General features: G+C 39.6%; 4 protein-coding genes across 5 annotated transcripts; 2 read left to right on the forward strand and 2 right to left on the reverse strand.

Moving 5' to 3' along the window:
• Nucleotides 1-4,064, reverse strand: LOC117538567 (ADP-ribosylation factor-like protein 3). Its single transcript, XM_034204407.1, has 7 exons — nucleotides 3,795-4,064; nucleotides 3,085-3,185; nucleotides 1,728-1,871; nucleotides 1,504-1,620; nucleotides 970-1,020; nucleotides 624-809; nucleotides 1-348 (listed from the first exon to the last, which is right to left on the reverse strand). The coding sequence occupies exons 2-7, from the start codon at nucleotides 3,085-3,087 to the stop codon at nucleotides 301-303; spliced, it is 549 nt and encodes a 182-aa protein (XP_034060298.1). The 5' UTR covers nucleotides 3,088-3,185; nucleotides 3,795-4,064; the 3' UTR covers nucleotides 1-300.
• Nucleotides 3,827-12,150, forward strand: wbp1 (WW domain binding protein 1). Of its 2 annotated transcripts, none has more exons than XM_034204387.1 (4): nucleotides 3,827-4,067; nucleotides 5,170-5,272; nucleotides 5,527-5,694; nucleotides 6,626-12,150. In XM_034204387.1, the coding sequence occupies exons 1-4, from the start codon at nucleotides 4,005-4,007 to the stop codon at nucleotides 7,165-7,167; spliced, it is 876 nt and encodes a 291-aa protein (XP_034060278.1). In that variant the 5' UTR covers nucleotides 3,827-4,004; the 3' UTR covers nucleotides 7,168-12,150. The 2 variants fall into 2 exon arrangements, with proteins under 2 accessions (XP_034060278.1, XP_034060286.1); XM_034204395.1 differs by having other exon boundaries at nucleotides 3,830-4,031.
• A 406-nt stretch (nucleotides 12,151-12,556) lies between these two features.
• lman2la (lectin, mannose-binding 2-like a) lies at nucleotides 12,557-17,803 on the reverse strand. Its single transcript, XM_034203724.1, has 9 exons — nucleotides 17,607-17,803; nucleotides 17,146-17,264; nucleotides 16,392-16,509; nucleotides 16,225-16,307; nucleotides 16,051-16,083; nucleotides 15,382-15,543; nucleotides 14,721-14,835; nucleotides 14,211-14,333; nucleotides 12,557-14,045 (listed from the first exon to the last, which is right to left on the reverse strand). Exons 1-9 carry the CDS (start codon nucleotides 17,794-17,796, stop codon nucleotides 13,903-13,905), a joined length of 1,086 nt encoding a protein of 361 aa, XP_034059615.1. The 5' UTR covers nucleotides 17,797-17,803; the 3' UTR covers nucleotides 12,557-13,902.
• Nucleotides 17,804-19,120: 1,317 nt separating this feature from the next.
• mtfp1 (mitochondrial fission process 1) lies at nucleotides 19,121-26,598 on the forward strand. The gene is made up of 4 exons (XM_034205500.1): nucleotides 19,121-19,277; nucleotides 23,446-23,573; nucleotides 23,796-24,028; nucleotides 24,549-26,598. The coding sequence occupies exons 1-4, from the start codon at nucleotides 19,208-19,210 to the stop codon at nucleotides 24,613-24,615; spliced, it is 498 nt and encodes a 165-aa protein (XP_034061391.1). The 5' UTR covers nucleotides 19,121-19,207; the 3' UTR covers nucleotides 24,616-26,598.
• Nucleotides 26,599-27,323: the final 725 nt, after the last annotated feature.

A 27,323-nucleotide genomic window follows, 5' to 3' on the forward strand; every position in this document is an offset into this window, starting at 1 on the left:
ATTAATAACATTAAAAATAGCATATTACAAAAATAAATTGTCTGCAGTTCGAAGAAAACACCCTCATATATATAGTATTTACATTTCAACATATGGATTGAAAGGGTTAAGATCACTTAACATCACTGTATTGATACATTCTACTTGTTTTTTATACTGCCAAGTTTAAACAGAATGACAAAAGAGGTAGTTTCACTAAAATAAAAAGAAACACATTCTGTCGCCTCCATGCATGAGATGTATGTATGTCAAATGTAAAGTGCAACTGCAATTCTTCATAGATCTTTTTTTCTTCCTGAATTATTTCTTCCGAAACCTTATATTTCTGCAAACCCAGGTCATGCCATCCTGAAAAGAAACAGAATATGTGTGAGCACTTAACTTTGTATCTAAAAATCTCAGCAATCTCATAAATATGTAAAGTTTAAAAGCAGATGTTCTTTTCTTACATCCAGAGGTAGCAGAATACTAAATTACAATACCTTCAAGTAAAGTAATCAATGCCAATATTCTGTAAGTTCTTAATACCCACAGCAGAGGCAATTGGTGCCACTCTGCAGCCCACCCTGTCTCAACCCTTGCTGTGTGCATGTGTGTTTGCTGACAGTGTGTACTGTATTTACCTGCAGTCCCTCGGCAGTGACTGCTGAGCAGGCCTGGACCTGCCACATGCGGTCTCGGATCGTGTGCAGACTGAGACATTCTGCCAGCTCAGACGCTGGGGTGGCAGTCATCAGATCCTGCTTGTTGGCAAAGACCAGCAGTGGCACAGCAGCGAGCATTTCCTCCTCTAGCAAGTCAGCCAGCTCCTGCAGGAACAAACAGAAACATATGGCAGAAAACTAAATAATACAGATTTTTGCAGTCAATATTGTTTAAAATTAGAAATGAATAAACTGTAATTACAATCTGTAACTCACATTTAAAACATCTAGAAATAATGTAGAAAGAAACAGTTTTGCATCTCACCAGACCTGTCTCTTCAAACCTTTTCCTGTCGGAGCTGTCAATCACATAGATCTGCAAACAACAAGACATTACGATCTATACATCTCAAAATGTTCAAAATAGGTCAAACTGCTTGGCTTAAAAGTGTGTTTTTATTGTCATACTTTACTTAGCTTTTGGGCACATGGGAATATATTATTATTTTTATTTTAGAAAAACAGTAATCTTATGTGCCAAATAATAAAAATAGTAGAAGAAAATTAAAGCATCTCAGAAAAGCATTTAAATCAATGAGATCACAACAAGTTGAATATCATATAGAAGTTATGCACTCATGTGAAATGGAAAAACATCAAATATACACCCGGTTATGAGATTTCCTATTTTGTCTTGAATCCATTTTTAGTAATTGTAATGTAAATACGTCAAGACTTTAGACTGCTTAGAACAAATGGTGTTGCATTTTTCCTGAGCATACTAAAGATAGTCTTTGGGCTCACATGAGTTCATTCCAGCTATTTTTACAAACAGGTAAGTACATCAAAGCGAACCTACCAGTACATCTGTGTTCTCAAAATAATTCTTCCAGTAGGGGCGGATCTTGCGCTGACCTCCTATGTCCCACACATTTAACTTGAAGCCAGATGATTGAACACTCTTTATATTGAAACCCTGTTGAAGATAACGTGTATCCATGTGAGGAAATGTGTGACAATGGTAAAAAAATATGATATTTCCACAGCGTGAGATTCAACTTCTGGATGTGTGCCTTTGTGTACTTGTGTGGGGGTGATGTGGCTGATATCTTCCGCCGCCAGCTGTTTCAGCAGAGTGGTCTTGCCAGCGTTGTCCAAGCCCAGCAGCAGTAAGCGCACCTCCTGATCTGGGGTCTGCTTCAGCCTCCGAAGAATGGACAACAGGCCCTGCAGTTGGATCAGAGTGCATGTTAGAGCAGGCTCAAAGATTACATATAACCCTGGAAGCAATTTCTCATTTCATTGTTACATGGTCTAAGCTGTATGAGGTAAAGCCCCATTCATCAGGGGCCATAGGGTTTGGCATAGGAACCAAATGCAGCGTGCACAGGAGGTTAAACACTCACACCATAGCAAGAGCTATCTAAAGCATGAGGACTTAGCTGTTAGCCGCTTGCAGAGACCTACACGAGCCAAAAGCTATCATTGGCCAAGATTAAGCATGTGCACAGGGAGTGGGTGTTGTCCAGAAGGCTTTGGCTCAAGCAGTCACTGCACTCCCACTGACCTGAAACATGTGCAATGTGCCAGATGTAGAGTCTTTTTTTGTAAATATATAAATGGACACATTTATTGAGGCATTTGCTGGCTAGCGCACATCTTTTTTCTTTTTATCTTAAAACTCAATTGTTTTCTTTGGCTTGTTCCTGATTGTGTAACTTAATATTGTGTTGTTTTTATAGTTTGACTTCTTGTTTCTAGAAGTTCCTCTGTAACAACTGGTTTTAAACGTATAAATTCAAAATGTGGTGCAAAACAAGGAAGCCTGCATATACCTTTTCCATGGCAGACAATGTCAAAATATAAAAGGCACAGGTGTATTTAAAACATTACAATTTGGGAAGTCCCTGGTATTGTGCATTCTGGTTCCCTGAAATATCTTTTTAGAATATTTATTGGAAATGAGTCACCTGTGCTTTTATCATGACAGGTCAAAATGTCTGCTTTAAAAAATATTTTTGGACACTGACAACTTAACGGTGACACAAAAGTAAAGGTGTATTTTATCTACCTACATAATTAAGTTTGGTACAATTCAATTACATCTAACTCTAGCAATGCAAGACAAACATAAACAATACAAGTGTTAATCTATGCTTGTTTTGATAATATAATAAATGTCCTTTATAGATGACACAATTATACCAGACGGACATTAAACTATGAATCATAACAATAAAAGGAGATAGTGGTGGTAAGTAGAATACGTTTAGTAAAAGTAGATGTGTCCTACTGGTATCTCTTTTGGCTGCCATGACATGTTAGACAACTGAAGCTAGTTACAGTAACACACACTTAAAACTAAAATACAAAAATATAAACAAAAATGTTTAAAATCTGTGACTCCAAAGCAGCCAGTGCTGTACAGTTTAAAACTCACCATGTTATCCTCAGGTGCTGTTGGTACTGTGACCCTTTGTTCAGACTGAGGGGATTAACATCTTTCTAACCCATGCTTCCTGGAAGAACAGCTGTTAACTTCTGCTGCCAGGAGAACAGAGACGTCAGAGTTAACAACGTGACAGCTGGGTGTCTCTTGGCACAAGACAGACATTTCTTACTGTAAATGTAGTTTTCTTATTGATGAATTATTTATATATTTCCCTTTTAAAGCAATATATTTTAATTTTTTAAGCAAAATGCTAATCTGAGCTAGAGGTTAGAATAAGTTATATTCAGACATAAGATCATAGTTTCCTAGCCTTGGTGCATTTGACCGTTTTTACACCCTACATTTGCTAAATAGAGATAATTCATTTTTCCCATGTCATTATTTTTTGATCTTATAATATTGTAATGTAATATTATATTTTTATTGAGCAATGCATCAAGTTTGTTCCTTTAGATAACTCCTTAGTAGATATAGTTTTGAAGTAGAAAAGGTTTATATGGTTTTGTAGCTCATCCCGTCATGCAATGATTTCCATGTTTCCAATTGTGTGACAAGCATAACAAACGTGCTGTGCTGTATCCAAATGTAGGCAGCATATGCCAGAGATCTAGCATAGTACATTAACTCGCACGTTATTGTGATTAATTAATTTGAAGGATAAATAACAGGACTTGAACTTGAATTTTGTGAGATCATACCTTTTCACACATGCACATACAGCGCCCTCTAGAGTCCAGTTGTCGTCGTTTCTCTTTACTACAGTAGTGCTGTTTCTGAGTCAAGGAACAACAAAAACATGTCCGAGTGCGACAGACTGAAGCTTCAACCCGCAGTCCCCCTCAACAAGACATCTCATTGACCGACTGCTTTATGATTCCCGTCGTGTCAACGGCCGACACCCCAGCAGGATGCCGCAGAAAGCACTGGGATCCATTGTAGGTCTTCTTTGTACCGGGACCTGTCTAGTGCAGGTAAGCCGCCGCTAGTGCACCCAGGGTCGGCCGAGGCTTCCAGCCGATGCCGCTGCTGCCGGGGTGGTGAAGGCCTTTAGCCGAGCCTTTTTGTCTCCTCCACAAAGGAAACGGGGCACGGTTCGCTCCTGTATCCTGCGGATGACGTCAGTTAGGCAAAGTTTTGATTTATATTTCGACAGTTTGATTATTTAAGTTTTAACTCCAATATACATGGCTGTGTTTTATCACCTGGATTTAACAGTTTTAACCAAGGGTATCAAGATTAACGTTAGCCGTTGTGCTAACTGGTACCCTGCAAATTGACGTGTATATTAGTAGTTGATGATATTAGGCAGGCAGTCCCAGTTTGTCCGGTTTGCTTTCCTGATGAAACACAATTTTAACTTTATTCAAATTACGTTGACAATATTGGTACACTTGCAATGAAAATGTAACATTTGTATTTGTACCAACGTTTATTGGCGTAACTTGATGACCTCGTTTGACCAGTAACAGTGACGTTACAGTCTTATATTGTCATTATCACATACGTATTTAAATTACAATTTAATGTTGGTAATTCACAATTTTACTGTATCGTTTGCAACATTTAGCAGTGATGGTTGTTATTGCCTTGAGCCTTTTATAAACGTCAGTGTCTTTTGTCACTGTTATTTGTTACCACAACAAACAGTATTTTATTGTTGTACAGCATTTATTTTCACTTTCCGTTTTATCTTGTCTTAGTCTATTTTCCTGCATTACCTGAACATTGGTCACTTGCAACATTCTCATGCACAATTTTATTTCTATTATGTTTCTTTTTGCACAATTTTGCTGTATTATGTCTTATTTATAGTTGTGTTGCATTGTTGAAAGGGACTGGGACTCAATATTTTCTTTACCATAACTACACTATAGTTACGGACAATATATGACAATTATATGACAATAAATGTGTACAGAAACTCATTTATACAAACAGGCTAAAAATTAGTTAAGCCTGTTTGTGAAAACACAGTAAGGTTACATTTGTCAGTTTGCCGAAAGCTACCTCTGCAGTTTCTTGTTGACCTGTGTAATTGACTCTCACTTTTTGTACCTCTTGTGTGTATTTAAGGGGAAGGAGTTCTGTTTCGGGGTAAACAATGAACAGTACCGCTGTGAGATGGGGTACTGCTGTGGAGAGACTGAGTGCTGCACCTACTACTACGAGCTCTGGTGTAAGTTCCTATTCTTTAGTTTATTTATTTCTCCTTATTCTATATTAACATTAATCACACAACATTTATTTGTATCCCATCACTATTGTCCCACTAAATTCAGATTAAAGAGGACATACTCTTAGATTTGTGTTGATTTGTGTCTGATATTTACTCCAGAAATTAGTTTCACTTTCGCAAAAAAATATCTAGAAAGTAAAAACAGTTGCCAGTATTTGATGATAAGATGACGGTGATTCTCTCACCTCTCATAGGGTTTTGGTTGGTATGGACCCTGATCATCATGCTTAGCTGCTGCTGTGCTTACCGACACCGGAGGGTTAAGATGCGCCTTCAGCAGGAGCAGCGTCAACGTGAGATCAGCCTCATGGCCTACCAGGGAGCCTCCAGCTCCTTCATTTCCCCTCCACCGCTCAATCTAAGTGAGTAGTCTTGGACGTAAAGATCCCTCCTCCCAGAATGTAATAGTCAGATGGATAGGGCATATCTGATTTTGCATACACACAAGGAGCAGCTGTTCCCTGCCCTTTGTGAATGAAACCTTGTACTCTGAGAGAGAGATATAACCTTTGAATTAGAGGTGCTGATCCTCATCCTGACCTTGGTATACCTTGTTGCAAATTGCCTGTGTGTATATTGGAGAGCAAAGTGTCAGTTGTCAGTACGGCATCAGACATCAGAGATGCCACCCTAATGTCAGTTGAAAGTTGATATCCTGCCCCTTAATATCACAAACAAGACTGACCATGCTGCTTGACTAGATGTCAAGACTCTCAAAACTCTGACTTTGAGCATACACAGACAGTGACTAACATAGAGACCCTGACAAGCATATATTCTTGCAGCTCTTACATGAGGATATCATGGGAATGTAGTAACAAGCCTTTTCAATTTACTCAGGGTATGTTTTTTTGTTTTTGTGTTCCTCAGGCATGCCATCCAACAGTACAACTTTAAACATATAACCCTGATTTATGCAGTGATATTACCATCTTCAAATGTATCTTCATTTTAAATGTATGTGCTGTGCATGTAAACTTAGTGATTGAGTGCTCTCAGGGTTGGTTAGATTAGGTTTTTACAAAGGGAAAGTTGATCTGGTAGATACACACAAATGTAGCACAGCGTTTAAAAAAAAAACAAAAAAAACATTATGAAGCAGTTTCACAACCTCCAACCCTCTTTTCTACTTGTAGAGTGTAATAATATCCCAGCAAAGTACATTTGGAATATTTACCTGATGCACTTTCCTTATCAATACTTAAACTTATTTTTAAAGCATGAAAAGTATGTATAGCAACTTATGGAAATGTTGGTTGGATGCTAAAGCTTTCTGTATATGCTGACTTTTAGGGTTCTGGAACGACTGCAAGCTTCCTGACTATGAAGAGGTGGTCGGTCACCCCCCAACACCGCCTCCTCCTTACTCTGAAAACCCACCTGAAACCACCCCGTCACTCCCTCCACAATTGAGCCAGCCAGTTGCTGCAGTGCCTCACCCCCTGCCTGAAGCAGCCCCGAGGGACGACAGTCAGGCTTCAGGCTCATCCCCAGATCTGGAAGCTGTGTCGGTGTCGGTCCAAGCACAGTGTGTGGTAGAGGAGAACGTGGAGGCTTCGCTCGTTGCGGCGGAGGAGGAAGAGGAGGATGAGGAGCTTATCACTCGGCGACGCCACGTGACCGGTGACTCAGGAATTGAGGTGTGTGTTTGCCAGCTGGACATAGACGAGGGTTCAGGGCTTGAGGAGGAAAGCGATGAGGAGCACCGGATGTGTAAGGTCACCGGGCAGGACTGCTGCTCCGGGCCCCGGCAGCAGGCCTTCAGACAGAAGGAGCGCACCCCCGAGCTGCCCAGCCAGACCGCCAGCACCAGCACTGGAGACCACATGGTGTGACCCCCTGCCTACATAACTGACTAACTAACCAGCCAACCAGCACGGCTTTCTGCTTCACACAGGGAAATATATGACATATCTGTTGCCATCATCATCACCACATTATGTTTAATTCTAAAAATTCGAAACTAACGCAGGCGTGACGTCAGGATGATGATGATGATAACTAATCCTTAATGGCTCCAGATTAAGAATGATGAATAACACATTATGTGGACAAACTTGTGGCTTTTTATTTTTATTTTTTGCTTTTCTTTAGTGGGGAAACCAGCAAACACACTTGGATGCTTCATTTGTTCATAACACCTTTATGAGGTAGTGAGAAGGCAGCGATTGATTGTGACTGAAACCAGAATCGACTGTTTTCTTCGCTCCTACCCTCTCCTCGAGCACTGTCATCGTGTTTCCGTCTCTGCACTCTCCTTGGTCAGGACATTTCGGCCAACCTTTCGTCTGACATTTTACCTCCGGTGGGACGATCAGCTTGGAGCATACCAACACGGTCAACAACATTTCTCCCTTGTCCATGCTATGACTCTGAAGCAGAGGAGGGAAAAGACAAACCAGAACTGGATGAACCAACAGGAGCACACATTTAATTTTCCCCAGAGCTTCGTGTTCGTTAGCGTGTGTGTGTGTGCTGTGAAATATAGAGCACAGCTGCACGATGATGTCAGCTCTGAGGTCATGGCAACCAGCCTCTGGTGTCAGGTCTGTGGGACTTTTCGCATCTAGAGGGGGGGGAGTTTAAACTCACAAACAGCAGAGGAGCGATACCAGAAGGAGTTTTAGTTTTGTCTTTTGTTTTAAGTGTCATACACCCCCTAGCCCTTTTTCCTCTTCGTTATTCATGTTGTGGTCAGCCATTGGCATAACTGTAGGTAGGGAGCGACCAGCTTTTAATGATTTATTGATTGTGTGCACATCATCTCCCTACTTTGGTTTCTGGCTGCATTGCATTCATTGTAATGGCCAACAGGGCTTGGCACCATTTTGTAATTCACAAAAAGCCTTGTGGTGTCCCTGTGTTAGCGTTTCTTTATTAACTGTGTTACGTCAGAGTGTACCATTATCCTCACTCTAATGTATAGGTTGGATGTTCATAATGAAGGATATACCTGCTTTTTTGTCCATTTTATAACCAGCTATGCTTCAGTAAATGCCGCAGGTGTCACTATTATTGCAACAACGCTCCATGACGGGGGCTGCTAGAGTGTGTTCCAGTGAGTGGATGTTATAGTGCAGTAGGGACGGGTTGAGTCTTGTGATTGAGTTGTGTTTGAATATCTTTATCGTGCTGAAGCATCAGGTTGTAATACTTTCTCAGCACTAAGGTGGATTAACTATAAGAAGCACTGGTATTTTGCATGAGGCATGAATTTCTGTGTTTTAAAATTTGATTTGATTAGTATTTTCTAGCCATTTGTTACTTGCTTTCCTCATTGTTTCTTTTAATGATAGTGGGCTACAGTGGCTACATATCTGTGTACCAGATGTTGGGTGTAAAGAAATAGACTGTGGTTTGGTTTTAGCTGCCCTATATCAAGTTGTGTCGTAATTACTGTGTGCGCCATGCTATGCCGTTGTGCAGTGATGTTAGCTAGTTAGCTGATGCTGCCCCGGCACTGTGTGGCCCCGGTGGCTCTTAGCAGTGTGATGGATTTGCAGTGGTATTTTCCGTTGGCAGCAACTTGAGGTGGATGCAAGCTCTTCTCTGCAGCCAGTGTTGGCACAGCTGCAGAATCTGTTGTGATTAACAGCAAACTCCTCTGTGTTGCATGTTGTTTGCCCATTATACTGTACAGTATGTATTCAAAGCATAGCAGACAGTAAAACTAGTAATTGTTAGATAGGAAAACCACTGCGAAACAAAATTGTAAGATAAAAGTCTGTCCATAGCGCAGTAGCTGGTAAGTCAGTACATGTTTCGTTAGGGTATTTAGTTTGGGACAATGTCAAACAGCCTTTTATTTGTCTGCTCTGATACTGTGTCAAAACAGACGCATCAGTCATTCTGCTTCAAAGGAGATCACAAAGTACTGCAGCCTTTATCATTTTGGAGTGTGTTACCTCTCTGGTGCAATAGTCTGTTGTATATTAATGCATTAAACATGTCCGAGGCACAGTAACCTAACTTCCAGTTATCATTAACAGGTTGCAAACGTGTTTAAATCAAAGCTTCTATTCATACTTTTCCAGCAGGCTAAGTGGGGAGTAAAAGCCAACATTTCGTGCTTGCCTGGTGTATTTATTCAGCTATTAAAATTAATTGCCATGTCTCTTTATTTTCAGCACTAAAACAACTCTGTCAAAGACACATTTTGGAAACCCTTGGCCTCTTAACATGATGCGACACTGGGTTCTGCACAACGATTCGTATGATAGGGCCCATAGGATTACAATACAAGAGAGCGTGTGCACCAAAATATCAATATAGAGGGAAATCAAAATGAATGCATGGCTTATTAAGGTTAAATCATATTTAGTTTCATTTTCATTGACTTCATAAGTGCTGTTGCAAGGTTTGTGGTCCTTGTGTTGTCAAGCAGGTGCTTAAACATGCAGTCAAACTAACATGACGACGACCTTTCCAGAGGTCGCACTGTGAGCTTGACTGCACACAGAAGTAATAAAAGACATGTTTTGACCAACACACCTCAAGCTGCCTTGCTGCATCTCTAGAGAGCAAATGTCTTATTTATGGAGCTGCACAATAACATATAGCCTCTGTATGCGGCGTGCTACTGCCTTATAAGAGTAGACGTAGTTTCTCTCCAATGGTAATAGTTGTGTTGTTCTAAGCATGGTTGCTTCAGAGCGGAGTGTTTTGTATCGATAGAAGAAAAAAAAAGCTTGTTCCGAGAAAGTGTGCTTGCTTCATGAGAAGAGGATGTGGTTTGTAAACATTTAAAGCCACAGGATTTAAAGCGTCACACGTTCTGTAGTTTTGTATCTGAGGGGTGGTTGTGTCGAAAAAAAAAAAAAAAACTGTAGTTAGTTAAATGTGGCACTGATGGAGTTAGTGATGACCAGATTATGCGATTGTTTTTGTTACGCGGATATGGTCGAACTTAGTTTGTTATATTAACTGGCTTGAAAGCATGAAAAACATTTAGTTTTTGTTGTTGTTCATCCTTTTTGTGTTTGGAGGGTGAAAATGAACTCCTACAAGAGATTGCTTTTTAACCTTTTGACTAAGGTGCATTTTTGCTTATTTCTATACATATTTAGACAAAAATAATAGGGGAAGGGGGGTGAGGAATGAGGGGAAGGATAGGGGGTTCTTTGGTGATTAGTGAAATCGTTTTTTTCTTTGCCAAAAACTACCACACCTCCTTGGTTTTCACACGAGGTTAAGGGCTATATCAGTCATCAGTCGTGGACACATCCATCCATTTCACCGTGTGATTGGTCGCCTCTGTGCTGATCACTTAAAGCCACAGTTGCCGAGATCCACTCTCTGAACATGTGATGGTTTGGATGTTCTTTCAATGTTGTGGTGGAGCTCATTTAACAGCTGATTGTATATGACTGTGTACGTTTGTTTTATAGGCTTAAACTTTGCCTTTCTGTTTTGTCGACGGAGGTGCGTGATGCGACATCCATCCCCCCACATGACTCTTTCTTAGCTGCGTGTTCGGGCGTTTTCTCTTCGCCCCGTTGGCTCCTCATGGACCACCAGCCTCTTTCTTGGTTACACAAACTGTAGCCAAGCGCTTCGCTTGTGGACCCTTGGAAACAGGAGGGCACATCCACTCATGCCAGACAGATTCATTTACCAAAAGTCACCTCCATGCTACACAGATCGTGACTTATTTCACCCATGTGGTTGTGTGTGGTTGTGACGATTTGGTTTCCCACTCTCAGGGTTATCACGCAGTGCTAGAGTTTTCAATTCAAACATTTTTGACCCGTCTCATGAAGCCAAAGCAGTTCTTCCCATTGTTGTAAAATGTCTTTTTTTTCTGCATCACGCATCTCTGTAGTCTATATTGTAGTTTACTCAACTAGGCTATGCAAAAACATGAACCTACTGTTATATGCTGCGACCCCTTTCTCACCTTCTCCGTTACTTGTCTGTGGGCACCAGTACGAGCAATATAACCGAGTGCTTGTGGCACTGCACTGTACTGTAATCTTCTGTTGGTGTGCATACATGTATTTGTTTAAGAAAACGTGTAAAATACAACTTGTAATGCTACTGCATTGATGTGGTCAGAATGTATGCTTCAGTGTGAGGGGCTTGAGTTAAAAAGCAATTTTAGTATATATATCATTTCCCCGTCTTTCTGGCTTTTCCAACCACTAACACTTCTACTCCTGGCTCACAGATAAACCACATTAGTGAGTGGATGACGCCAGAGTAAAAAGTTGAATATATTGTTTATGTTGGATGAATTCCTTCCTGATATCTTTAATCTGTATTCCATCCGTCAGTTTTGTTGAACTAATTCATTGGTTTTCTCAGTTTTAGAAATGGGTTTCTTCTTTCTCCATCTTGATGAATTTTCTGACTGTTGCCTTTAATCCCAGCTATAACAAGTCTATCAGTTTCAAACGTTTTGTATAATAAACAATTGAACGACCTCAACATGGATTGCAGTCGTCTTACATTAAACCAGGACACATTTGGCTGTTAAGGAACATTTTGAACTAAAGGTGTATTTTCTCTGTAAACTGAAACATAGTCTCAACCTTAGATAATACCAAACAGATGGGGCCGCCACAGTTTAGCTATGTGGGTTTTCTTTTTTGGCAGAAACAGAAACAGCCTAGTTTGAGAAGGAAGCAGGCATCTTCAAACAGGCAAGACTCTTTATTGTTTCCCCAAACACTTTAAACAAGCCAACATGAGTTTATTATATTATGAATTAAAGCACTGAATGATAAAAATGCTTTGGTTTTAGTATGAAGTCTGCTATGTATTTGATGGGTCATCATTTGTATTATTATTTTTTTAATAAAACAAAGATTGGCACTCAACTGAACAGTCCTTGCCAAATTCTTGACTCCTTTGATGTTTCCATTTCACCTCAAGTAGCCTTTTGCAGGGTCCTGGTATGTTGTTGTAAACATGTGTTGACTCCACAAAAAGATTTCTTGAGCACTTGAGTGGAAATGGGCCCCACCTAACATGACAAAGATGAGATATGGATCTGGAGGATGGTCTCACGGCTTCGTGTAAAGCACCCCCGAGTGGGCCTGAATTATTGACAGGAGGTTATGTCATACACTCATTAGGATGTTGATGCTCAGGCACATGCTAAATAGTTTGATAAGCTTTTCTATTATGCACTATTTTTCAGAAAGTGGTTTATATTTAACTTTCTACCTGGTACACAGGAACATTTATTTTGTCTTACATATAACACACTTCACACACGATCAATGTAGTTATTTGTTGGTCTTTAATGAGGAAATAGAAATAGTTCAGGACATTGGTTAAAAATGTAACACGTGGGTAACAGAGGAAACATGAGGCACGGTTGTCATACAAAACAAACACACTATAAATAAGGTTGGGTGGTTGTCAAAGTGGCTACATGAAATAAGGAAGTCCTCACTTATTGCACAACTGAAAACAAAGCAACACATGAAAGATATATGATGTTGACATGAGGCCTGCAAACATTTCCAGAACTTAACAAACGCTGAGCAACAGCTCCCTCCAGAGCCAGCATGTTTACTCGTTCTTCCTAAGAGCATTTGAGGTATGACAGAAGCACAGTGGTAGTGTTAAAAACAAACAAATGAATATTCGTGTACAATGTGCAAAGAAAATTCTCAGCAAAAAGGAAAATAGTTATATAATAAATAATTTTGTGTCTATTAATATTAAAAATCTCTTCAGTGCAAAGTCCACATCCAACATTTAAATTAATTTGTTTTAAATATATTTAGAGGAGTTTGCTCTAATCTTTTGGGACTACAATAAAATCTTGGGAAATGAAAAATAAATAATCTAAATCTTTTTTTTTATTAAATAAAAATAAAAATCCAGACTAAATATTTAATTGAAACAGCCAAATATTTGCCACATGCATCAATTAAACAGGCCGGATTTCCATACGCTTTACATAAACACATCAAAAGGTCAGGCATACTGTAAACAATGATGTGCAACAGCTCATAACTAACAACCTAAATGAAAGCCATGCAAACTACTACTAGAATATACAGCATACTATATAGTATATACTCCAAATGATTGAATACAAATGAATCTCATGTTAGCATGTAGCTACAGTACGGATGGCCTAAATAGTCTTTAGTGCTATTTGGTTAGCGCTTCAAGTCATACTGTAGATTGGAAAACATTGGATACTTATATATCATATCTGAAAACCATAAAAGTCAGTGGAAAAAAAAACAAACACAAGAACAAATCTCAGAAATACCTATTTGTCAACTACAGCAAACGGGGATGTCACACTGCACGTATGCTGAGTAACAGGTAGAGAGGCAGAGATGGTAAGGCCGAGCTGGTGTGTGTCAGACGGGCGGAGGACAGAAATAAATTCTTCCTACTGCTTCATAACGACCAATGGCAAAGTTGGACGATGGCTTTGAGTAGCAGGTGATACATCTACTCCGTCTCCTGTCGATATAGTGTTTTTTCTCAGGTAAACACAACGTGCTGCACTCCGACAGCAGCGTCTCAGTGCGGTTTGGGTCCTCAGACCTCAGTAGTCTTCACTATCACCACCTCCATCTTTGTTTTTGTCACAGTCCCTCTCAGTAGAAGCGCTTGCGTCGGTTCTCCTTCCAGTGGCTGTAGACCACCAGGCCGATGACGATGAGGAAGATGAGGCCCAGCATGGAGAAGAGCACAGCGAAGAAAATGGCTATTCCACTCATCCCTTCATCAACCAGACCGACTGGAAGAGAGTCAGGGAGGTAAAAAGAGAAGAAAGGGGGAGGACAATTATTCAAAAAACATAAATAAAAGATTACGGAAAGAGTGACATGCAGCAGAAAGACAGACAAGGAGAGAGCAGGTGATCCCACAAAGACGAGTGTGTGTGTGTGTGTGTGTGTCTTACATTTAAGAAATTCAAAGTTATCCACACTGGGGATGGTTATCTCCTCTTCCTCCTCTTCCTCTTCCTGTTGATTCCGAAACACCGTCAGCTGGTAGAGTTTCAGGGAAATGATATCATGGTTATCTATGAAAGAGCAGCAGAAAATATGATTGTTATTAGAAAACATATTTAGAAGAAGTAAATAGGTGGGCAAAGGGTTCACACGGCAAACGTTCAAAAATAAAATGACAATAAGATCAAATAGACGGAATTAAAACTAGGAGAGAAAAACAAGTACTTTAAAACTGGGAACAAGATGACTTGTAAATCAGGCTTGTTCCACTTCTCTACCATGATAGTGAGATAAAAAAGGTTTTCACTTGTGATCATTTTCACGATTTCGCCAATGATGGGCCTCCACATTATTATATATAATAATAGTATTGTCTGTCTGTTTATCATGGTCCAAAACATCTTTAATTGGATGGTGAGAAAACACTTTTATTGGGGAGCTTTTCGGCATAGTGATACCTGAGAGGTCTCCAGTGACGGATGATGCTCCAAAATAATATCCTTTGGGAAGCCGGACCCCGGGTATGTCCAAGCAGTCCCTCCACTCATGTTGCCCATCGATGTCTATCATCACCTGAAGAACAGATGCAACTCAGTAACGTATAGAGACTCACTGGATATGAATGCCCGACACGTCTCAGTTCTTTTGCCAAACAGGTTTAATGTGCTATCTGAATGACTAAGTAAAAACAAAGATAATATCATAATAATTGTAGTTTCTTTCCGTTATTCTGAAGGAGGATTCAGTCGTATACCAATATCGTTTTTATCTTGTTGCTTGTGATCAATAATATCCTAAATAAATATCTATAATTATCAATGACAAAATCATTTATATTTCAAAGTTACCTAACTTTGCATTCTTAACGACTATTTATCAATCTGTTCTGTTTGTGTCAGTTCCTGTTCAATTCTTATATTTTTCAGTGAAACCTTAAACTAGGCGTGGCTGTATAAAAGCATGCATGCTCAATCAACATCCACTTTATAAACAAAGCTTGAATAAATATGACCAGGCCAAACTCAGCCAACCATGCTAATAAGAGGTGTGACTGTTTACACATGAGGAAGTGTCGTCGTGTGCTAGGCAAATGTAATATCGTGGATCAGAGTCTCTTACTGTGAGCCTGCGGCGGACGTATCGGATGAAGAGGAAGGTGTCCTGTTTGAGGTTGCGCACCATGGCGTTGCACCCCCCCAGCTCTGTGGGGCGGCCGTCACGCTCGTGGTCGTAGCTAATGCTGCCGTTCCCAACCATGGCCAGAACGAAGGGGAAGATCCTCTTGTGGTCACAGAAAGGAAACGGAGCGATGAGGATATATAGTCATCATTTGAATCAGTCCCTCATCTTACACCACACACACATTTAATATTCCATTCCTCACATGTATATATGATATCCTGCTTTATATTTTGTTACTGTTCATTTGTAATTCAACATGTATATTTTCCTACTTTCTTGTAATGCTAATGTCGCAAATTGGGATCAATAAAGTACTTATCTTAATAAAAAAGTAAGCCTTTGCAATTCGACCATTTGGTGTTAAAAAAAAGCTGCTGTTCATTAGGTTGAATTGAAAAAGCCCTTATTAACAAACTTGTAGTGAGTGTTACAATGAATGTCACATTTAGTTGCATGCTTTGTTTATTCATCGAACTCCGGTTAGACAACATGGCAACCATGCAGGGATCAATCAACAATGAGGTTATGTTTGCAGACAGAGAAGCACTAATGGAGGCTGTTAGATGGACATAGGATTGTGATCAAATATTAAAGAACGCAGATTACCTGAGTGCGAGGAGTATATCTTTTCTTCTGCGCCTGACTCCAAAAGGTTGCACAAAAGAACACAAAGACAGCCATGAAACACCAATTTGCAAGAGCACTTGTCTATGATTTTTTTTAAAGCTGCTTTTCTTTCCACAAACAGGTTGGATCTGGGCAGTGACTGCTCCAGCATACCTCCAGGTGTTTCTCCTCATTGGGATAAGTGTCCACGAACACACCCAAGCCAGTGAAGTTGTCCATATTTCCAAAAACAGGACCTGGAAAATAATAGTTTTGATAATGTATTCAAAAATAGAGATTAGAAGTAAAGTTATGTAAATAATATATTGTATAGCGATTACCTTTCTGCATACGTTCCTTAGTGTACCAAATGGCCAGCCCGTCACCATTCAGGTTCTTCTTTCCTTGTCCATGAATCTTAAAGTGCACCTGCATCTCCCAGTCTGTCAGATGGCAAGGCTAGGAACACACACAAGTTCGATAAAACACCTGAAATCAAGTGTGTGCTCCAACAAATGGGCATTACAATTCTGATTTTAAAGAAACTGATGTGTTAAGGTGAAGTCTGTTTCTCTTTCAGTAGTGTTTTCTTTAGCACTGTGTAGGCGTCACAGAGTTGAGGTCAAGTCAAGAGGAAATACTAATCGAAAAGGGAAACAGCTGGTCCATGTTAGCCCTCAGTGGTAAAAAAAAAGAAGAGGAAAAGGGTCTTCTGTTGAGTCAGATAGTATTTGGATCAGCGTTTTAGAGATTTGAGGTTTTTAACCAAACACAATCATGGTCAGCAGACGATGTGTTTTTCTTGGTTAGTGACAGATAAGATTACAGCTCAGAAGATGACAGGCTGTCTCAAGCATCAACCCAGTTGCCAAAACATCTTCCCACACCAAACCCATACTTAAACATAGGCAGTACAACCACCCTTAACACTACTGTAGAAATATGTGTTGATATTTCCAGACTCTTGATAACTTGCTTGATATTCAACACATTGCCAGATTCATGAGGGAAGGAGTTACTGCAAGTAGACTGCAATAGCTTAAGCCTGGTGGATCTTAAAAACTGGTAAATGGGGTGAGTTGATGTTTTACTCACCAGGCGGCCCCACACTGCCCCCTGCTTGCTCTGCTTGTCAGGGGTGAGGCGCACCTGGTCGGTGGTTACCATGGCATCACCCATCAGCTCCCAGTGGGAGGAGCCTGCGGATCCCACACCTGAGCACACAAATAGCATCATCAGCAAGAAAAAAGATGACACAGCACAATAGAGCTCATTCAGCCTCTGCTTTGTTGCAAAACAACAGAGAAAAACTAGACAAACACAGTCTAATGAAGCACAATGTAATGTAGGACATTACATAGGATATGGCTTTATTACAGTAACAAGGCTAAATGTTACATCAGGGATATTTTTATCTGGAGAACAAAAGCATGCCAGAATAATCGAGACATTGTCAAATGAATAGAGCTAAAGCTTATGTGATTTAATCGCTGAATGCATTCTTCTGGAAGCATCTGTCAGCCTGCCCCAGTGACAGTGGGCTGCAATACTGTTACCTTGGTAAGGCTTGGAAAGGGAATACTCCCGCTTCAAAAACTCCTCCATTTCATGTTCATCTTCGGCAAAACACCATGCTGCATTACAAATAAGAAAAGCGAAAGTCCAGTATGATTTAAAAGGCATTGTTTTCCGTCTAAATGGGGATTTGGGCTCCCTATAATGATAGCTCATGCTGGCGGCAGCCATCGTAGGTCAAAACTCATCCCACTGAACGGTGTGCTTCCTTGCCATTGGTTCCCTGTGTGACATGGCTCATCACCATTGGTCCGTTTGACTGTCAATCAGAATGCTCGTTTTCTATTGGGTGTTCGGTACGATCGTTTATAGATAGCCAAATGTGAAAAAATATCAATTATATCATCATATTATACATATGTGGCATGACTGTAATTAGCAAAAATACAATAATCCTGTTCCTATTAGTAATCCAGATATTCTGTGGGAAACCAGCAAGTCAGTTTTTAAAGAGGCATAACTAGTGGAATAATGTGTCATTTGATCTTCTCTTATTTATTGATTATACATCTGCTTAATTGTTGTCATTCTGACATTTAAGATGAAACTACAGTAGGCTATAATCATTTATTTATTTTTAAACAGTAAGCTGTGACATATTCAACATGTCTTTATTTATATTACATCATTTTTTAATGCTTCACTTTTTCTGTGAGCTATCTTTCTGCTTTGGGCATTGCTGGCTCCTAAATTTGCATTTCAGCTGCTACACCACTGCTCTAGAACGCTTTCATGTAGGGCCCACGCTTTCATGCAGGGCCCCAGGACAACATTGAACTGTGGGCTCATACACGTTGACCCCCTGTGCACTTTGTTTGTTGATCTCCCATCATGTAAGAGCCCAGCAGGAGACCACTGATAGCAGCTTTTGCCCAGAGCCACAGAAACCAGCCAGTCCTCTACTGCTGGAACACTACCTTGTTTGTAGGAATGTCATTTAGAACCATGTTAGGAATGTGGAACATAAACACATGCAGACTAGGACATTTAAGTCCCCCGAGAGTTGCCTATAACGGTACTTTCATTATGGTAATTATAAAAAAAACACAATTGGTATTTTCACATTTCTTCCAGTTGTTAATTGAGAACATATTCATTCAGTTTTTATATATTTATTTAGTGTTTCCACCATTGTGCAAATAAACTTACCTTAACAGCTGATGTAGGCTGATCAAACACATTAAATGTCTGTTTTCCGGTCGGAAACCCTGACCCCAACCTTAACCGTCTGATGTTTATATGAAAACATTTGATTATATGATTTGTTTGCAAAAACTCAATTTGTAAAATAACTAGTATCTCTTTCAATGTAATACTGAATATGTTTGCCTTGTAGGCCATGTCATGTGCTGACAAGTCAGAGTATACAATTTAAATGATCAATAAAGTAAAGAATCTGAAAGACATAGGCAGTACAGAGGTATTCTGCCTCCGCCCTGTGTTGAGCAGCGTGTTGGGACTTCTCTGCAGGATGCTGTGTGAAGACCACGCCCCCTTCACTGTCCCTGCCGTGTGTCGGTTTACGCTCACACTGCTAGTGTATGTTTTACAGCACTGGGGGATGGAGTAAAAGAAAGAAAGCATGGATCCCATTGAAGAAAAAACAAGCAAAACGGTCGACATTTATCGCGACACATGGGTCCGCTTCTTAGGTATGTATTGACGTGTTTGTATAAATGTGTGTCGTCTCCGTTCACTGTATTTCCGACTGTAACAACTCACTGGAGCCGCTGTCATGACCCTGGAGCTGCATGCTAGCTAGCTAAAAGTTAGCATAGCTGGTAAAATGTCTATTTATAGCGAGGTCATTTTGTGTCCACTGGACAAAAATGGACAGCGTCCAAGAATGGACAATATCGTTGTTGGTGCTTTGTTTCCAAACTATATTCAGCTGCTTTTGAACTGTTAGCTTTGGAGTTGTGTGTAGCTCAGGTCTTTCTCAATCAAGGTTGTTCTGCAAGTTAAAACAATGAGTCACAACCACACTGAGACGCCCTTATGAATCAGGCATGAACAACAGACTGATAAATAAGGCAGGCAGAATTGACTTCCTGTTTCCCCTGCTGTGCTTCTCTAATTGAAACACAAGGGGCATTAATGATATTGGTTACACTATCACCCAATGAGCTGTTAGCTGAGAAAGGTATGTACAGTGAAAAAAGGTCTGAAGGAAAGTCATACTGCAGCAGTTGTCACTGTACATGCAGTCCTCCGGGTGAACATGCTTTAATCTCCTGCACTGACCATGTTATGTCATGACAATCTTTTTTTACCATTCAAAAAACCATAATCAGTTGCCCTAATGTTCCTGCCTGTTCAGTTAAACATCTCCTTTGAGCAGCATATTGACAGCGATTTAAAAGCAGTCCTACAATATGTGTTTTCAGTTTGTATGTAGCCATGTTTTGAGTTTAACATTAAAATGTGAAAACAATGGTGCAACTCATGGATGAAAAGCATTTCCGTTGTCAGATTTCCTCTAATGATTTCCCACATGTCATGCATCTGTATTCTGTACACACGTTTGCGGTGAATAATTCCTTTGCAGCATTTGATTCCCAGAAACTCTTCTGCAGATCTGGAAAAGATACTTTTTTACTGCTGTGGAAAAAAACCGAGATGGTGGTTATGCAACAAAGACTGGATTTAGTCTTAAAGCAGGAACTTGCTCTAACTGAGTGGGAAGGAAAAGCCAAAGAACACATTCATTGTATGAGCTGCCTGTCCTAAGGAGATCAGTACCTGTCTTGTTTGGGAACAAATCACATATTCACTTTTGTATTCAACACGCTGACATTCCCCCACCAGTGAAATGGATCTAATAATGTATTTGAGACACATGAGACAGTTGGGCAAACTCAAACATTGTGTCAGGGAGGATGACATATGGTTTTTGGTGGAAATATAATTGTTGTTGGATTACATTAGTCATCAATAGGATTTGTCCTCTTATTTCCTGATCTCTTTTAATTCCTTTACGTCTACTTTAATTGTGAACATTACCCCAAACTAGGGCTGCTCGATTATGGCAAAAATCATAATCTCGATTATTTGGGTCAATAATTGATATCACGATTATTAAAAACGATTATCCATTTACTTTGAAAACATCAATTTATTGGAGAAAAACATTTGAACAGTATGTTTTTAACAGTTGATTGCCCTGAACTTTAAGTTCAATTCTACGGAAGAGGATTAGGGCCACATAAAACATTTTTTTGTGAGGATTTGAAAAAAATATTATTATTTTTTGTTCTGAGAAAAAAGTCAGAATTCTGACTTTAATCTCAGAATTCTGACTTTTTTCTCAGAACAAAAAAAAAACATTTTATTTGGGAGAAAAAAGTCAGAAATACCGGTAACTGTAGAACCAGCTTCACTGCGATTTACACATTGCAGATGGTTGTAAAATGACTTATTATGGTTTCCTCTTGGACCTCTACTGCAATGTGTAAATCGCAGTGAAGCTGGTTCTACAGTTACCGGTATTTCTGAGAAAAAAGTCAGAATTCTGAGATTAAAGTCAGAATTCTGACTTTTTTCTCAGAACAAAAAATAATAATATTTTTTTCAAATCCTCACAAAAAAATGTTTTATGTGGCCCTAATCCTCTTCCGTAGAATTCAACTGAAAAACCCCAAAAAAAAAAGTAAAACAAAAAAAAGTAATAATAATTTTTTTTAAAAATCGTTTTATTTCGATTACGTTGTTTTCGTAATTATTGCAAGCCATAATCGTAATTGCGATTAAAATACGATTAATTGAGCAGCCCCACACTCTCCACCATCATGCCTTGCTGTGAAGGGCAAACAGTGAATCACAAAGAGTCATCTGAAGCCTTTGCTCAGGTCGGAATTGGACCCCAGCCTATTGTGCCGGGGCATGGCAGATTTGATTATTACCCGAGTGCTATATACTGCAAGATAATTTTATCTCACCTCTCCTTGTTATCATGTTTTATTATACCTCTTATCACCTTATGCAAACAGGTGCTTCTGGAGCTCCAGATTTAGCTGCTGCTGACATTTTCAGTGCTGCAGTTTTAAAGGTAAAGCGGTCTAGAGCTATGAGCAAGTTTCATAAAGTTGTCTTATTCTATCCGCCAGCTTTTTTTGAAGGCCTAACATTAGGACATTAGGCAACAATGGCTCAGATCTATTCAAGTATCCTAGTAAGTCATGACAGTGAGTCAGCATGCACAGTACAATGATCCTGAAACTGAAACACTGACCGCTTTGACGTCAAAATGTCCTGTGTGTAAAAGCCTTTTACCAACATTTAGGGAAATGAGCAACAGCTAGGCCTATTGAGCCTAATAGTTATTGCCCCTGTGATTGCTGTTGTGATGTACATACATTTACTCTCTCCTGAGTCACTAAATGGCTCAAATAAGCTTCTGTGGTTTTAGGCAGGGCTGAGTTTGTAGTTAGAACACATGTTGGGTACTGCTTAGTCCTCAACTTTACTGACAACGATTACATTTCAAGGTTAAAGAGTTGATGTACTCTTTGACTAATTCTTAAAGTCAATTGGACAAACAAAGCTGTAATGCGAGGTTTTTCTCTTTGTGAAGCTGTGGAAGCATGATTCTCTCGGGCATCTCTTATTCATCTCTTATATAAACAAGAGAAAACTGTTTGCCATTCATGTCATTTCTGTTAAGTGTGTTAAGCTAACGTACTTCAGTATCTTAACATGTGTAAAAAATGCAATTGCAATTACAGCATTAAACCCTTTTAAAATAATAGTAAACATGAATGAACCAATAACACCTCAGCTCAGAGCATCTGCAGATACAAGTCCTCTCCTTTCCCCATATTTGAATATAACTTTGCATGGAAGTCAATGGGACTCTGTATGGTAACATCAGGCCAGGACTGTGGTAGAACGTTACGACTGAAGGGATAGAGCTGAAAGTGACACATTTCAAGCACCTAATAATGATGTGAGAGATGTATATCATCCGGATATTGCTAAACCACAGAGTACAGTGATTATAATCGTTGACGCCTAAGATAACAATCTTGTGTGTATCCTCTGATAATCCACTTATCTGAACCTGATTTTGATTTGATTGCTTTAATCGGAGAATAAAAGAAGCCGAGTAAAAGTGTCACCATCAGGGTTTCACTGGCTGTCACTTAGTTTTTTCAGCACAAACGGCAGCAGTCTTTGCACAGTGCTTGCCTCAGTTATGACAGCAGCACCACAGATAGAGACAGCAGCAGCAGAATCTGACTTTACTGCGCTGGGTCATCAAACCCAAGATAATATTCCTGTGTGACTGGAGTTATTCTTGTTCTTTGGGGCATGGAACAGGTGACTTCTTAATAGGTGCACTCTAACTATTCAAACCTTGTGGAATGGGTATTACTTCATTCCCCCAAACGGTTCTCTCTGTTCCACTGCCACAGTGTCAGAGATAAAGTTCAAGTTTATTAGACAACTTTATATTTCATGATATATATGAAAGGAGCAGGGCTTTGGAGGAGCTACAATTTCACATCATGAGCGCTCCTAGATGTGAGACTCCACTGAAAATGTAGCTTTGAGTATTAATGCACTGCCCTGTTACTCAGAATGGCCTTTCTTTTAATGAATGCAAAGTACCTAGGGCTTTCATGTTAATAGATTTGCATTGCACGATTATCAGGGCCAAAGTAACTCTGGATAAAGAAATGTATCTACAGAAATGTCCATTTGCTAATAAAATTCAAATAGCATTTTGTCTCGTGTTAGGGGTCGCTAACTAAGGCTATGATTTATTCAAGGAGACTAAAAAGGTTTAAGTCGTATCTCCACTTGTGTATTTGTCCACAGGCTATGCCAATGAGGTCGGGGAGGCTTTCCGTGCTCTAGTGCCGAAGAGTTTCGTGTGGGGCAGCTATGCAGTGGCCACTGTATACGTTACTGCTGATGCTGTGGACAAAGGGAAGAAAGCCGCTGTGGTGAGACGATCATTTTGTATATGTTATCTTCATTATTGGTCAATTAACTACAAGATTGATCTCAGGCGTCCTGTGGGGCATTGACAGAAACAGATTAAAAAGAGAAACTAGAAATGTATGAATGCAATTATTATTATATGATTTTGTGAACCTACTGTATTGAAACATCATTGTGATAGCTGGGACTTTCCTCACTTTCTTATTTTGAATCTGTCCCTGAAGGCCCACGGGGATAACCCAGGGAAGACGACGCGGGTAGCGGTGGCTGTGGTCGACACGTTCGTGTGGCAGGCCCTCGCCTCTGTCATCATCCCGGGCTTCACCATTAACCGTGTGTGTGCTGCGTCACTGCACCTGCTGGGGAAAACCACCAAGTTGCCCCTGCCTGTCCGCAAGTGGACCACCACGGCTATAGGCCTGTCCACAATCCCCTTCATCATCTCTCCTATTGACAGGTTGGCACACCTTTGTTTCTCTGCATGGAATCTTGATCAATTTGTTAGATTTAAAAGGTAATATGTAAAATGTATGAATCTGCCTCTGAAAATATTCAAAAATAAAATGATATCAAATAGTTTTTGTAAAGAATTCTCCTTGATTATAAATAAGCTACTTGCAATGGAAGACTTCAATTCCGAACCATAAAAATCCCATCTTTTTTTCGGTAGGCAACAGGGTCACGTGTTAATGGAAAGTTGGATGGTACCAAATTGTTAAATATGTTGCATATGTACACGTTATGATTTAAGAGCTAGGAACATTTTTAAAAGACACTGACTTTCATTATCAAGTAGTAAAAAAAGGATGTCGGTCTTACCACCAATGGCAGGTTCAGTCAAGTTGTGGTGCCACAAACACGGAACAGCAGCACAGTAGAAACACAGTACAATGTTAAGACATCTCTTCTGCTTTTATGAAATTATTTGGAAAATGTTGTATTATGTGTCCAATGTTTCCACTTTCTGTGCCCTTTAGGGGAGTGGATTACCTGCTTGACGCGAGCATTCGGAAGGTCTACAATGAGGAAGAGAAGCACAAATAAGGACTGATCCTGTCGACATACTGTAGACCTGCGCTGGTTCTCCACTCTGTGAAGCACTAAAGAAGACGTGTGAAGAATCATTTCATAGAGCAATAATCCACAGTTACGTAGTCAAAGAAACGCATATTAAACTATATTTTCCAGATATAAGTATGTAACGGTTTTAAAGGTGAAGTCCAGCTCCATGAAAATCTTTGGGAACCTTGATTTTAACCTCTCAGGGCAATCTGGATAGCGACACCAATATATTTACAGTATGAATTATGTTTAAATATTCACAGTTAAAACCCTGCGTTATATGTTATTCTCCGGCAGGGGTACAGTGTGCGGTTATATGGTTGTGATCTTCCTCACAGACAAATCCTCCACAGTTGTCCTCATGGTTTAGAGTTCTCGCCTCATGTCCAGATGTTAAGGACATTAAACACAAATCCTCACTTGCTGTTTTTCTGTAGTACTGTAACGCCATGCCAACAAAAAAAGCCAGTTTGCCATAAGATCACTCTTATGCGTTTCTTACATAAAGTTTATCTATGACTGTTTTTTTTATTTCTTTCTGAAAACAAGCCTTACTGTTACTTTGAAGAGTGTTTCTAGTGTTTTCTGACTTCTCATTATTTCATTCTACCTTTTCGTTGGTCATGAGAGCCAAAGTTTGCACTGGGAGCATTTTTTACAATCTATATTATTCTAAATGATATATGGTTTTCTTAAACTAAGCATACTTTTAGTAACATTACATTTGAACTTCACGAGTACTTGATTTATTTCTCACTAATACTAAACAAAATGTTGGTCAGCAAGTCTGTAGCAAAACGAAATTGATGCAAAACTTATTTTGTCTGGGAAATGTTTGACACACCTGTTTCAGACATCTATCACTAATGTAAGACTACTTTCAGTTAGAACATGTGCAATACATCTAGTGCTGATTTCCTCACATACTTGTGACGGTCAGTGCTGGAGCTACGCAGAAAAGGGTTTAAGGGATTCTTTTAGAATGAACCAAAACTGTATGTTTGTATTATTCATTTATTTTCTTTGAGGAGCCAAGTCAAATACTGTATCTCATGCTGAGCTATGCAAGTGAATATCTTACAAAAGTTATGTTGTTATTACATAAAGTGAAATAAAAAGGAAAATGTGAAAGTAAATGTAGCTGGATATTTGGATAAGCTGTCACCAAGAGGAACATGCTGTATTAGGAAGGGTTATAATTGCCAACTTTACAACTGTAGTGTACCATATAGCAATAATTGTGTGAAGTGTGTTTGTGTCACATCCCATTCTCTTTATTATGAAAGATGTGGTTCACTTTGTCATGGAGAGATGTGCTGAAAAGTTGTGAACATGTTTAATATTTAATAACCAGATCGGTTCACAATGCATGATATTTTTTATCGCTGTTTTGAAACATTGAAACAAATGCTCAAAGCTCCAGTATGGCAATATTGGATGTTCACTCAAGCACAGACCTTACTTTACTTTGTTTAAGGGCATAGATGTTTTTCATGTGAGGCAATTCGACTTGTAATGGCAGAAACAGCAGACATGTATACAACAAAGACCCCAAAGTGTACACATTTAAAGTGTCATGATGGGCCTGTAACTGTGACATTTAAATATAATGCAACCACTCGTTTGGCAAAGTTTTTTTATTAATGACACTTTTCCTGCTATAAGAAGCACATTAGTGTATCCCATGTAAAAATCTATACATCCATAGTCAATTTAACATTTCAGTCCACTTATGTGGCAGTGTGTTCGGAAGGCGGTGTTATGAGTCACATCTTCAGCCTTAACTAAGAAAAATCCGACCTCATTTTTGTTTTCCGTGTGCTGTTATATTTCACAATGTGAAGATTATTTTTTTGAAAACTGAAGCACTGCTTGTTACAATGGACTTCAAGTGTTCCTATTATGTAACAACTTCTGACATGCTGGAGAAAAAAAATCTGTTGTGAAATAAATGATCTATGACAAGCTTTGTGTTTTAATCCTGAAGTTCATCTTCTCCTCCAATACGAATATTGACAAGTAAGAGCAGATCCAATTTGCATATTTGATAACATAATGATTGACACTCTTATGTTTGTGAAAACACATTGAAGCATAATCTAGTCTGCTTCAGGGCCTTTCAGTGAAAACACCTATCTGTGATACAAGTGGCAGCACAACAACTTGCTCTTTGTGCAGCCACAGTTTCCGCTTCCTGACTAACCTACCTCACTTTCAGGCAAATTAAGAGCCCAGCTGCAGTGATTTATCTTGATTGAGTCAGGAGGCCACAGCTGATCCCTATTCTTCAGATCAAGTGGCCACATAAAGGGCAAAAGGGAATCCCAGCAGCAGTAAGCACAGTCATGTTGGTTCTTAATCTTGTGTTCGTGGCTCTTTTGGCCTCATCTACTGCTCAGTCAGGTAAGCAGAACATGATTTTCTTCTTTTAAGCAGAGGATTTGATACATTTGGTCAGGTTTTTAATTTGTGGAGGAACCTGCTGAAATTGCTGCATTTACAGTCATTCCTCAGTACATCCAGAGCCAGTGGGTGATCCCTGGCGACAGTCTACAGTATGAAGACCCGTATGACTACTATCTACCAGAAAATGAGTCTGTTTGGCCCCAGTACCCACCAGGAGCTGTTGAGTTGGGGACAGTGGAGGACTTGAATGTGCCAACTACTCCAGATCCATATGCCATGAAGGA

Source organism: Gymnodraco acuticeps, unplaced genomic scaffold, assembly GCF_902827175.1.
Source record: "Gymnodraco acuticeps unplaced genomic scaffold, fGymAcu1.1, whole genome shotgun sequence".
Taxonomy (NCBI): domain Eukaryota; kingdom Metazoa; phylum Chordata; class Actinopteri; order Perciformes; family Bathydraconidae; genus Gymnodraco; species Gymnodraco acuticeps.